Source organism: Ylistrum balloti, unplaced genomic scaffold, assembly GCF_031769215.1.
Source record: "Ylistrum balloti isolate Yb309-2 unplaced genomic scaffold, AGI_CSIRO_Ybal_v1 Utg370742, whole genome shotgun sequence".
Taxonomy (NCBI): Eukaryota; Metazoa; Mollusca; class Bivalvia; order Pectinida; family Pectinidae; genus Ylistrum; species Ylistrum balloti.
Genome location: NW_026782437.1, coordinates 418,532 through 432,698, shown reverse-complemented (window position 1 = coordinate 432,698; position 14,167 = coordinate 418,532). Strand labels below are relative to the sequence as shown.

Below are 14,167 nucleotides of genomic sequence, written 5' to 3'. Positions count from 1 at the left end.
AAAGTATCAATTTGGAGAGGACAAAAAATAGTATAGAAATATGTCAACTACTGCAAAGCAATGTGCTTTATGTAGAAATAAAAATATATCTGCTTATCAATAGACAATCAATGACGTCCTAGATCTAGAGTGACTCAGATTTATTTACTGCCAACGGGTGACTTTCTGCGAAACTATCTCTCTCTCTGGTAACAACACAAGAATGTGTATCGACCATTGTCCTATTGCGACAGTGTGTGTTCTGCTAATCACTTAATAGCAGACGAATTAAAAGCACGAGTGGACACCTTGGGGTCACGCGGGGTCATATATAACAATTATGTCAATAAAGTCGCGGTTCACTGAACAAAAACGGAAGCAATGGCTAGTGATTTGTAACCGGTGTTGACAAAGTGTTCCATATCCCTTTCCGCAACGGAACTAACCTAAACAGCCGACGAGTAAAATTCAGGGGCCACCGAAAAAGGAAAGTGACGTGAGTACTGTCTCGTGCCACCGAATACAAATGACATAACTATCGCATGTGTATCATAGACATCAGACGATGCTTATGGATTACATTCTATTGTTTTACTTACCTCTCGAATGATTATCGAATTCCAACGCCAGTTCTTTCTCCTTTTTGGCTTTCCTTTCGGTTGCCATATCTATATTCGGGTAGATCCGTAGCTGTCAGTTATGCACATAAAACATATCCTCACCGATCATCACTTGTCGAGCTACCCGAAAAAGGTCAAGTGCAGCATTGTGGGTAACCTGGAAATCTCGTGATGCAATCCGGGATAACACGAGAGCGCACTTGCTTAGAAACAACATTTGCTATTAACCAATAAAAATCTAGCTAACAAATTTGACAGTAGTCGCAAAGCCAATGAGAACCCAGTTTTCATATGTAAACATCCGCCACATGTCGTGTTGAGACGCCGGTAAGACGTAGCAGCTATCACAAAAGACGCCGTGGTTTACAAGAAAAAGGAGGTGAACTAAAGAACAAGTTACCATAATACATTAGAAAGAAATTTGTTTAGGAAAGAGAAACTTAATACAGGCCAAACGATAACATTATGAGTAGCAACGCACAGAAAGTTGACAATGTTGCCCCATCTTTCAGGCGTAAACAAGTTTTCATTCTTGATTGTGCGTACTGTGATTCTACTGTTTGTAGACGAGCGATGAAAGCAGTGCTTTTGGCAGATTCTCAGACTGAACTTTTTTCAACTGATATTCAAGAAGAAGGGTAAGTAACAACCGCATATTATCAGCAGACATAATTGGTAACACTCGCAAGCACTGCTTTATGATTCTTAATGCGATGTATAGGCTACTAACCGAGCAGACGACCTTGGTAAACTTACCAAACGTGTCATATATAAGGACTACAGGGATTTATCGAAATTGGTTTGATAAAAATTATGTTGTACAATGTTGCCTAATGGTATTTTGTTTCAGGGCCGTGGAGTTGACAGATGAGAAGTTCTACACCGACAACTGTGACTGTCTGATAGAACATATGGCCTGCACCGTATGGTATGTAGAATTGTACTTTACTTTTCCAGTTAAGGACCTACAATACTTTTTTCTACATATATTATGCCTGAATCGGAAATTCTAAAAATACATCACAGTCCATATTTTGGAAATCTAATATAGGCCTATTGATATAATAAGTTAAATTACAGGATTTCAGGTTTTTACCCTTTTTTCTAGCTCTCATTCACTTCTACAGCTGCACATAATCATTCCTTGTAAAGTACGTTGACAATGCAAACAACATCCATATTCATAGAGAAAAATGCATCATATATATATTTAGAACAATTGTCAAGAGCTAACCTATCTATATCGAGCGACCATATATGGATCAATAAGCAGGACCTGACAATTGCATTTCTGTGTATTGTTGACACATGCCTGCACCCACACAGCTGACATAGAGTTAGTAGCATAATGGGTCAAGAACAATCAATTTGTTCAAGTGAATAGCCTTGACTGAATTTCATGGCACCCAGTTGTCAAAAATCATCGAGGCATCAAGTTTTGTGTTTAGCCTGGAAAGTATACATATTCTGACATGAAAATGTACCTGCAGAATTTTGAGTAAAGTCATTTAGTTTGACATTGACACAGTTCAATATCACAGGAACGTACTGAAATCTCTAAATCACTTTCAGAACATGATTTTTTTTGCCAGTAGATAGCTTGGATGAAGCAAGTGCTATCAAGTTTAAGCTCAAATGTCAGAAGTATAAAAATCTTCAATCAACTGCTTCAGAATAACCAAGAGACACTAGGTCAATAGTTGGGCAGTTATAAATAAACCATAGGTATTGGATATTGATTTGTATTATAGGTGAACAGACAAGTATCAAACTCCCTGTATGGTCAGAGATGAAATTTTTATCTCGGCTGATATTTCCAAAACTGCAGGGTTTTCCATAATTTTGTTAGTAGTAGGCTGTGTAGTGAAAGTAGGAGGCTGGCCTGCCGTGTACGTGTAGTCGTGTACGGAACTTTATTATGGAACTGGATTGGTGTAGGCAGCCAAAATGATAAAAAAAAAAGCCGGTCAAATTGGCCGGCGACCGGCTCTTATGGAAAACCCTGAAAACAGCTTCTGATTCAACATACCATACAGATTCAACAATTAAATTGCCAATAATATCTCTCGATATATGATATTATTTCATCATCTGTTTAATTCCTTTCACTTCCTATGTATTTTTTCACTAGTGTGTCGGGTCCCAATACATGAATAATGTTGATCCATTTACAAAGTAACTGGTCACAGATGTCGGTAGTTTTTAAATCTTCAAAACACTTTTGATTTTAATACCAAAAGGCCCAAGGTCATGTTTGATAATTGATCAGTTACATGGTGGAAAGAAATGAACTACAATGACCTTTATTGAAGAGTATACTGGTACAGGTCGAGCAAGGTTTAGTTGTGATGTCTTGCTGTTGGTATACTGGAAAGAAAAGATAATAAATTTGGTTGCATCAAGTTTTTTCAACAAATTAGATAAAAATGATAAAACCCATCAGGATACATTGAAAAAACAACGTATTAACAAGCATTTACATATAAACTTTTATTCTTATCGACACAGGGGTAAAAGTTATCATTATCTGTAATTTGTGAGATTCACTTTTTAGTTGTTAGAATAATGAAAATACTAAGGTTTTTGTCATTATGGTAGTTATGACACATCATTCCAATACTATTGTTTTGTCTTGAGTGAAACCAATGTTGTATACTTATGCTTTTCCCCCTCAATCAAGCAGTTCAATATCAAATACATGTACCATGTTTGTCTGATTCAGCGGTAATGTGGTTGGGTACCATGTTCGAATGCCCTGTATCAAGTGTATCAAGTCCTGCAACAATGGCCATATGTGGATGTTCTATAGACAGGCTATCCTACCAATGGATAGACTTAACCCACAAGGTCTGTATCTGCAAACAAATCTCATTCTTTGTTGTAACTAATTACATTTGCCCATGAATATTCCCTATATTAATGCATACAACATTATAATAGATGTATGTTTATGATAAAACATATAGTATAATGATAAGCATAACTGAAATAATATTTCATAGACTACTTAAATATGGACACGTGTACAGTGTATGTTTTTCTTGTCATAAAATGCTTTTCTCACGATCCACACTAAAATTACACATAAAATACTGGTATATGTGTGCATTACGGGAATAACATACAAAAGATGAGAATGCTCAAAATGCTATGTGTTTTGAACACCAGATCTTTTAAACCTTCAAATTTAAAGATTTAATCACTGTTGTTTGAACTGTAAGTTTTGTTTTACTTATACAGGGGAGAAGGTGATGCTTTGGGGGGACATTCCAGCTGATCGCCATGACCATGCCGCTGGCATGTTGGAGGACGAGTGTTGTCGCTAGAGAAGTCCTGGACAAATCTTTTCAGCGACAGCATATAGGATGAGAGCTGTCACTAAGTAAACTCAGGACAAGTATCATCACTTCATCACTTGAATTGATAACCAAAGCATCATCACATGGTAACAAAAGTGCAATTGCTTTCCCTAGAGATCCTCACAGTGAGTTGTCAATAAGGGACCTAAGATCACAGTTGTCGCAGAAGCAATACTGCAAGCCAGGTGATGAGTTTCAGTCTGGAGATTGGTTCTCCGTTACAGCTGGAACAGCATGAGGACAAAACCCAGTTCTACAGACAGCAATTTGTCTCGGTTTCTTTCTTGCAGAAGCAGGGACGCTGGTACCAGTTTCAAACTGGAACAAAAGTGCTATGCACAATAAGATTTGTTTTCTTTGGTCTTTGACTCTGTACTTCTACCAAGATAAAAACTTTGTTAGAAAGTAACATTGTTTTTTAAGGACGAAAACAAAACCTAGATATCTATGATTATTACTCCCAACTTGGGAGCTGGACAAATGGCATTTGTTTTTCATGTGTTAGTTTTGCAATTTACAATGTTATTTGTCCTATTTATTATAACGAAGGTATTTCTGACTGCATAAACATTTGAAAATTCTGGGTCAAGACTTTTCAAGCTAACATTTATATTCTAGTAATCCTCTTCATGAGGACCAGATAATTTTGTCCAGTTTTAGGCATTACACATAAATGTAAAGCCAATGAAAGAACTGTTGCTTACAGGAACCCTCATTATCCTGTAGATATTGACATTTTAAAGTTTTGAAGATTATCCTGGACCCATTCCATGCAATAGCTTGTGGTCAGTGTAGAGAAACAATACATTTTATACTGCTGTGTTACACTTATGTGTAGTATATAAATCATTTATTGGGTAAAGTATGATTTATTCAACTCAATGTGAACTGTGTTTACAATATCTACATTTCTAGTATAAATGTAATATGTGTTATACAAAGTGTGCGCATTGTATATTAAACCTTTTTATCTAGGATTTAAAGGGAGATTTTCTTTGCAAAAACATGCTATTAATTTAATGAGACACTAAAAATGTGGAAATAGTTCCTTGTGCCTCAAACAAATCTTTTTTTATGTCAAATCATCAGGAGTTATACATGTATTATAAGTAAAAAAAAATATAGGAACTTTGATAGAACCATCAATGTTACCAATTTACCTTAATAATCATTTGTCTATATTATATCAAAGTTATGTCAGTATGTTATATTGTTAGTCTTCATTATAACACCACCATGAATGTTATAATACTGGTGTGCAAAAATCACTACATAGGTGTGTAAGTACAAGCATACTATGCAGGCATATCTTCCCTATCCTTGTTTGTAGTCCTGAAATTTCTACTAATATCTTGTATATTTCATATTGAGTGTGTTTATCACATTTTATTAGGAATTGTAGTCCCTATCCGTTGTCAGTTTTGTAGTATAGGCAGAATTTTGTCATGTCCACCGACATTTTGTTTTGTGATATGTTTGTTGCTATAACAATTTTTAGTCTGTTTTGTATCCCTGTAAACAGAGAGCTTATGCTGTGATTACTGTATAACATTATTGTACTAATGTTTGTTTACAAACACAACCAAGAGTTGATGTAAAGGTTATGGAACTAGTTCCAATATATTGTTTATTGAAAATAAATTATTGATACATAAAAATGTGTTTTCTTTTCTGTTCAATGTTAAATATCTAGATAATACAAGCAGTGGTTCACCAATTGAATATTATATTCATAAGTCACGAGTCTATAGGCAGATAAATATATCACACTGGCATGTGTTGATTTTCCAAAACTTTCTGATGCTTCAACCAAGATATCTCTCCAATCAATAACTATACAATAAAACACTATAGTTCAAAGAACAGCATGTCCTTTGTTACATTAGATAATAATGCAAACATTTACAACAACCTTGTAAAAGAAAGGAATGCATTGTACAGTAGATGTCAATGTACAAAATACACTACAGCTAGAATGTCATTGTACAGTAGTTGTCAATGGTTGCAAACACTGTGCAATAGTTGTCAATACATGGAACACATTGCTCAGTGGTTATTGTACAGAATATATTGTTCAGTACGTAGTTGTCAATGTACAAAATACACTATAGTAGTTGTCAATGGATGCAATACATTGTAATCAATTACCAATGATGGAATACATTGTAATAAGTTGTCACTGGTTGGAATACATCGTAATCAGTTGTCAATGGACGGAATATATTGTAATCAGTTGTCAATGGACGGAATATATTGTAATCAGTTGTCAATGGACTGAATACATCGTAATCAGTTGTCAATGGACTGAATACATCGTAATCAGTTGTCAATGGACGGAATATATTGTAATCAGCTGTCAATGGACGGAATATATTGTAATCAGTTGTCAATGGACGGAATATATTGTAATCAGTTGTCAATGGACTGAATACATCGTAATCAGTTGTCAATGGACGGAATATATTGTAATCAGCTGTCAATGGACGGAAAACATTGTAATCAGCTGTCAATGGACGGAAAACATTGTAATCAGCTGTCAATGGACGGAAAACATTGTAATCAGTTGTCAATGGACGGAAAACATTGTAATCAGCTGTCAATGGACGGAAAACATTGTAATCAGCTGTCAATGGACCGAATATATTGTAATCAGCTGTCAATGGAATATATTGTAATCTGTCGTCAATGGATAGATTGTAATCAGCTGTCAATGGATGGAATACATTGAAGTACATTGAATAATTAATGAATGTCTTCATTCAACTATGTGTTACGATTTTAAGAAATAAAAGAAAACTTCCATAGTAGATAGCTGGAAAGATAGTTTTATGTGAAAATTAATAAAAATCAGAAGAAAACCTCCTACAAGTGCTGTAATAACATTCTTATATAAATACTAATTAATCTAAGTTTTTACACACAGAAACATATAACACACATAGCAAAATATAAGATCAGTAGTAGAATAGTGTTCAGATACAAAGATGTCAAATATTCTCTTTATACATTAATATTTTTCTATCACAGATATCAATAAAGTTAATCACATAACAAGTCCATACTTTAAACATTTTTCTATCACAGTTTTGTTTTTAGCATTCACAAGTCAGTCCTGCAAGCTTGATGACCCTGAGCAAGCATCAGTCAGTCATCATCAGGTCACTCAATTAGGATTTGATGACCTTGAGAAGCCATTGGACAATATCAGTGCCCTGGGCTGTGTAGCCAAAGCTGGGGTCAAAAAGACTCTCTAATGCAGCAATGTTCTTCTTTGTCACCTCAAATGGCAGCTGAAGATAAAATACATCATTACAGTGACTAGAGTTGGTACCCAATCAGGCTTCAATTCTAACTTATTGCTAATTGTATTCCATCAATATTGTATAATTTTCAAAAAGAGGATTTTGTATGACAGTACAATTGCAGAGAATATTTTTTCATATAACTGCATCACAATTTCTGCATCCAAAAGCAGACTAAGTTTCAGGCTAAATTGTACAAAAGTAACAAAATGGCTGTAGTAATTGAAGAGAAGTCAAAATTTAGTTTGTATTTGGTGTCTTGTATAAACCGAGGTAAGAATAAAGACGCTGATATACTGAAATAACAACACATTTTGTAAAATGAAAATGAAATCAAATAAACCTCCAATAAAGCTGAAATGCATTTATATTTGCAAGCATAAATCTGAATTGTAAATATGAATCATGTCTTTAAAATCACAGATGGATACAATACTTCATAGTTAAACTCTAGGATGCATTGCTTTGCATTGTGGGATATGTTTGAATGACACTGTGTAGTACAACATCATAAGTGTTTATAAAGGTGCATTTCAAGTCTCCAACAATAACACCTGATTACACCTACCTCTGTGGCAACAATGGATCCAGTCTCTGATTTCTCCACTTTCTCTGCTTTCTCTTTCTCTGCTTTTTCTGATTTCTCCTTCTCTGCCTTCTCTGACAACTCTCCTGTGGAGTTAGCGTGTGGCAAACCTAGCAGAGTCTTCACATCATCCACACACTGCTTCAGCAGGTTCTGACAACACAAACAAGTTCACTATATTGTCAGTACAAATATTGTCAACACAAAAACCCAGGTTTAGCCCATACCATAGTAAACACTAAAGGCATTCAAGGTATTGTTGAAAGCCTGTTTAACATTAACTGGGAACTCGTCTAGGATATAACTACTGTAAATCACTTCCACAAATAATTTATTTCATGAACTTATCTCTTCAGACATATTTGCAAATACATGATTTCACAATCAGTGACCTAGAAATGACTTTAAATTCACGAATGATGGGCTATTAGATAAATGGACTCTGATATTGATAACCAATCAGCATGGATGTCATCAAGAATTATTTTTGTACAAATAATCACGAAGGATTTGAATTTGGGATTGGTTCTTGTAGCTTATTGATGTGAAAATAACTTCCACACGAAATATAAGTCATTTACAGTACCTTAGAATATTCTTAACCCAACAAATGAGACAGAATGTGATCAAAGGACAATTTGAAATGAAAAAAAAATCTTTATATTAGTCGAACAATCATGAACTTTGCATGATCTGTGTTGTACTAGCAATAATCATTATGATGATGTAATGATCAAGTCAATATCTGGAATTGAAAAATCGATTTTAGTACCCAATATATACACTCTGTTCCCATACTCCAGTAGTACAAGTAAGTCCTTTAAACAAAACATTAAAAAGATACAAAATTATCATCTCTTTCTCCTGCATTAGAGACATCAACGATCAACAAAAAATTAGAAAACAATGATACAGCATTACATAATTGATATAAACATTTAAACAGTATGGTACATTACATCCATCTAGCCTTCTATCATTCTGTGTCACCCAGCTTTGTATTAACTTCCATCATCCACCACCAAATTACATCTTAACAAACAGTTACACATCGTTTATCGAACTTTGTACCAGCATTTCCACAGCCCATGTATGACACACACTGCCTGTTTGGCCCAACACCACCAAACTTACCTCGTTGTCAAGGAGTTCCTCGGGATCTATGAAATCCTTAGAGAACAAAAACCTATTGTATAACTATCTGATGTCTCCATATTAATGTCTTACAAACACATAAACCCATACTAAATTTTGATATATTCTTATTTTCCCCAAAACAGAAGAAACACACATTACCCTCAGTATATATCAAACACCCATCTGACTTAAATTACTCCCATATAGAAGCACCTGTATCAGTGAGCCTATAGGACTTGTTACACTTACATTATGTTACACTTTGTTACATTATGTTACACTTTGTTACATTATGTTACACTTTGTTACATCTATGATTAAATGAAGTTCAACTCAACAAACCTCAAGAAGATGCCCTGTAAAGTGATTTTTTGTGTTCAGATTTTTTCCTTTTTATCACTTTGAAAACATCATCAATCATATCATTCTCTTTTGCAAACAAATAGTGAAGTGTTGATAAAAAGATGAAGTATCTACATCTGATGTGACATGCTGTACACAGAGGCTGCCCAAGAAATGTATGTGTAGATTTTTTATAATAAAAGGCCTGCACAGGGATTTGTAACAAATTAACATGTATTTCGTTACCTGAGATCAGGGTAGGGAAGGAAACTTATCCAAAAAGAGTGAGAGAAGAAATGAACAGGATGGAGGAAGTAGCAACCTTACATTGACACAAAATACAACAAGCTGACCACATCTAACGGAAGACACTACAAAACTATCACAGCTACAACAAATGGATCTCAGAAATGTTTTGTCACAGGACGCATACCCTTGCTTTGTCTCCAACAAATTAAAATACCAGCCCCAGAAGCCAAATAGTGAAAGCACTACTAATTGTGACTTGCCCAAACGACTACTCTTACCTCGATGGGAGGGAAATCCTTTGAAAAAAATCAGCATGCAGTGTTACAAATTTTGAAATAAGGCAAACAAAATGATGTAAAATTAAATGTGCATTAAATGAAGGTTAAAATTTGTACATTTACTAAAAATTCTATGATTCCTACTCTAATCTACCACTACACAGAGATCTAAGGAGGACAGCAAAATCTGAAGCAATGTGTCCAGGGAAATCAAACACTGGAATCTCTAAAGCTATTCTGTAGACACTGAGCTGATCATATACATCTAAACAGGTCACTGAAACTATTATAGTCAATAGGATAATGGAATGTAAATTATCTTTTTCTTTAACAGCATGGTTTTGATGATCTTGCTTCGAAAGAACCACAATGCTTTCGGTGATCTTGCCTTGAGAGAACTATAGATTACTATATCTATCAAGTAATAAGCCCATGTCTGGTAATAAGCCCACCCACATCAATAGAGGATCACTACCAACCATTTGCCCTGAATTTTATGAGAGATAATGTATCGGCCCCTTGGCTTATTGCAGGATACATGCAGTAAATCAATAATATCTCTTTGTTGTTTTCACTGACAAAGACCCAGGAATAAGAGAATGCTACATAGAGCTGGTTCACATGTTCTGTGTGTGCCTACCTCCAGTCGCTCATCCCGTTCAACCTTTGGTGAAAGGGCCTTGATCCTCTGACCTTTCTTGGGTTTAGAAGTGGGAGTCGGGGAGGGGGCTACTGGGTCTTTCTTCTTCTTCTCTACCAGGGATATCTCTGCCCTCTGTGCCAGTACAGCCAATCTGAAGGGGAATAACAGAAGTACAGCTTTGTTGTGAAAATTATTGGGTTGCGATAGATTTATGTGTTGTGAAGTTGTTGAGTTGTGAAAGTTGTTGAGTTGTGATAGATTTATGTGTTGTGAAGTAGTTGAGTTGTGAAGGTTGTTGAGTTGTGATAGATTTACTTGTTGTGAAGGTTGTTGTGTTGTGTTAGATTTATGTGTTGTGAAGGTTGTTGAGTTGTGATAGATTTATGTGCTGTGAAGTTGTTGAGTTGTGAAGGTTGTTGAGTTGTGATAGATTTACTTGTTGTGAAGTTGTTGTGTTGTGATAGATTTATGTGTTGTGATAGATATATGTGTTGTGAAGTTATTGTGTTGTGATAGATTTGTGTGTTGTGAAGTTGTTGAGTTGTGAAGGTTGTTGAGTTGTGATAGATTTACTTGTTGTGAAGTTGTTGTGTTGTGATAGATTTATGTGTTGTGATAGATATATGTGTTGTGAAGTTATTGTGTTGTGATAGATTTGTGTGTTGTGAAGTTGTTGAGTTATGAAGGTTGTTGAGTTGTGATAGATTTACTTGTTGTGAAGGTTGTTGTGTTGTGTTAGATATGTGTTGTGAAGGTTGTTGTGTTGTGTTAGATTTATGTGTTGTGAAGGTTGTTGAGTTGTGATAGATTTGTGTGTTGTGAAGGTCGTTGAGTTGTGATAGATTTATGTGTTGTGAAGGTTGTTGAGTTGTGATAGATTTGTGTGTTGTGAAGTTGTTGAGTTGTGATAGATTTATGTGTTGTGAAGGTTGTTGAGTTGTGATAGATTTATGTGTTGTAAATGTTGTTGACAGTTGTGATAGATTTACTTGTTGTGATAGATTTATGTGTTGTGAAGGTCGTTGAGTTGTGATAGATTAGTGTGTTGTGAAGGTTGTTGTGTTGTGATAGATTTATGTGTTGTGAAGGTTGTTGAGTTGTGATAGATTTGTGTGTTGTGAAGGTTGTTGAGTTGTGATAGATTTATGTGTTGCGAAGGTTGTTGAGTTGTGACAGATTTATGTGTTGTGATAGACTTATGTGTTGTGAAGGTTGTTGAGTTGTGATAGATTTATGTGTTGTGATAGATTTATGTGTTGTGAAGGTTGTTGAGTTGTGATAGATTTATGTGTTGTGAAGGTTGTTGAGTTGTGATAGATTTACTTGTTGTGAAGGTTGTTGAGTTGTGATAGATTTATGTGTTGTGAAGGTTGTTGAGTTGTGATAGATTTATGTGTTGTGATAGATTTATGTGTTGTGAAGTTGTTGAGTTGTGATAGATTTATGTGTTGTGATAGATTTATGTGTTGTGATAGATTTATGTGTTGTGAAGGTTGTTGAGTTGTGATAGATTTACTTGTTGTGAAGGTTGTTGAGTTGTGATAGATTTATGTGTTGTGAAGTTGTTGAGTTGTGATAGATTTATGTGTTGTGAAGGTTGTTGAGTTGTGATTGATTTATGTGTTGTGAAGGTTGTTGAGTTGTGATTGATTTGTGTGTTGTGAAGGTTGTTGAGTTGTGATTGATTTATGTGTTGTGAAGTTGTTGTGTTGTGATAGATTTATGTGTTGTGAAGGTTGTTGTGTTGTGATAGATTTATGTGTTGTGAAGTTGTTGAGTTGTGATAGATTGACTTGTTGTGAAAGTTGTTGAGTTGTGATAGATTTATGTGTTGTATGTGTTGTGAAGTTGTTGAGTTGTGATAGATTTGTGTGTTGTGAAGTTGTTGAGTTATGATTTATGTGTTGTTGAGTTGTGATTGATTTATGTGTTGTGAAGTTGTTGTGTTGTGATAGATTTATGTGTTGTGAAGGTTGTTGTGTTGTGATAGATTTATGTGTTGTGAAGTTGTTGAGTTGTGATAGATTTATGTATTGTGAAAGTTGTTAAGTTGTGATAGATTTATGTGTTGTGAAGGTTGTTGAGTTGTGATAGATTTGTGTGTTGTGAAGTTGTTGAGTTGCGATAGATTTATGTGTTGTGGAGGTTGTTAAGTTGTGATAGATTTATGTGTTGTGAAAGTTGAGTTGTGACAGATTTATGTGTTGTGAGGTTGTTGAGTTGTGATAGATTTACTTGTTGTGAAGGTTGTTGAGTTGTGATAGATTTGTGTGTTGTGAAGGTTGTTGAGTTGTGATAGATTTATGTGTTGTGAAGGTTGTTGAGTTGTGACAGATTTATGTGTTGTGATAGATTTATGTGTTGTGAAGTTGTTAAGTTGTGATAGATTTATGTGTTGTGAAGGTTGTTGAGTTGTGATAGATTTGTATTGTGAAGGTCGTTGAGTTGTGACAGATTTATGTGTTGTGAAGTTGTTAAGTTGTGATAGATTTATGTGTTGTGAAGGTTGCTGAGTTGTGACAGATTTATGTGTTGTGAAGTTGTTAAGTTGTGATAGATTTATGTGTTGTGAAGGTTGTTGAGTTGTGATAGATTTGTATTGTGAAGGTCGTTGAGTTGTGACAGATTTATGTGTTGTGAAGGTTGTTGAGTTGTGATAGATTTATGTGTTGTAAATGTTGTTGTGTTGTGATAGATTTATGTGTTGTGAAGGTTGTTGTGTTGTGTTAGATATATGTGTTGTGAAAATGTGTTGTGAAGGTTGTTGTGTTGTGTTAGATATATGTGTTGTGAAGGTTGTTGTGTTGTGAAGGTTGTTGTGTTGTGTTAGATATATGTGTTGTGAAGGTTGTTGTGTTGTGATAGATTTATTTATGTGAAGGTTGTTGTGTTGTGATATCAACAAAATTGATGATCTACGGGTATTTACCTGTCATGAAGATCGTTAAGCTGTGAAAGAGACACCCACTGAACACCTGGCTGACAAACAGAGCCCAATTTCTTATAGATGGCATGCATAAGAAGTATGCGAGATTCAGCCCCTGTTGCTTCTGGTCTCTGAGGGTCATTCTCCTCCAGGGATGGCTGGTAGAACTGCAGTGCAACCTCCATGTCTACAGGGGAGGTAACTGGCTTTTCTGATGGCATGTAAGGGTTCACCACAGTCCCAGGAGGTAATGGTGCCTTTCCAGGCTCTGCCACAATGGCCATAACAATAGAATCATCTGATTCAACAGTGAGATTGGAAGTGTATGACATGGAGGTCACGTTGAGGCCGTAATCTGTGTCAGTAGGGGGCAGCACTAGTTGTGCAGGGGGATAGATACCACAACATTCCGAACTGTATACCCTGAGGTTGTTTGCTAGGTACACATGGATTTTAGTGAGTCGACGTGACCACATTCCTGAGAACAACATCGACCGGATCATGTCATGGTTGACTGTTGTGTCTGAGTGGGCATGACTGATGAACCCAAGGTCAAACTCAGGAAGCTCCTCCTCATCTGGATCTTTGTCCTCATGGGTAGATTTGCGACTTGAAGCAGAAATTGTGGATGTGTTGCACAGTCTCTGAAGGATACTCTGGTAACCTGTAAATCAGAAAATGTTGTGTCAGACTTAATACACAATCTAGGAAACTGTAAATCTTAAGATGTCAGCTATAAGCCTGGC

The 14,167-nt window shown here is 35.5% G+C and overlaps 2 protein-coding genes across 2 annotated transcripts in view; one reads left to right on the top strand and one right to left on the bottom strand.

Moving 5' to 3' along the window:
• Positions 1-981: 981 nt before the first annotated feature.
• LOC132557986 (protein FAM72A-like) lies at positions 982-3,932 on the top strand. Its single transcript, XM_060222517.1, has 4 exons — positions 982-1,237; positions 1,450-1,527; positions 3,322-3,446; positions 3,840-3,932. Exons 1-4 carry the CDS (start codon positions 1,065-1,067, stop codon positions 3,923-3,925), a joined length of 462 nt encoding a protein of 153 aa, XP_060078500.1. The 5' UTR covers positions 982-1,064; the 3' UTR covers positions 3,926-3,932.
• Positions 3,933-6,880: 2,948 nt separating this feature from the next.
• The window catches only part of LOC132557939 (cilia- and flagella-associated protein 54-like), a 49,967-nt gene continuing 42,680 nt past the window's right edge, over positions 6,881-14,167 (bottom strand). Inside the window, 4 exon segments of the mRNA XM_060222467.1 lie at positions 6,881-7,248; positions 7,829-7,999; positions 10,493-10,646; positions 13,425-14,085. Coding sequence (XP_060078450.1) covers positions 7,126-7,248; positions 7,829-7,999; positions 10,493-10,646; positions 13,425-14,085 — 1,109 coding nt within the window. The 3' untranslated portion in view covers positions 6,881-7,125.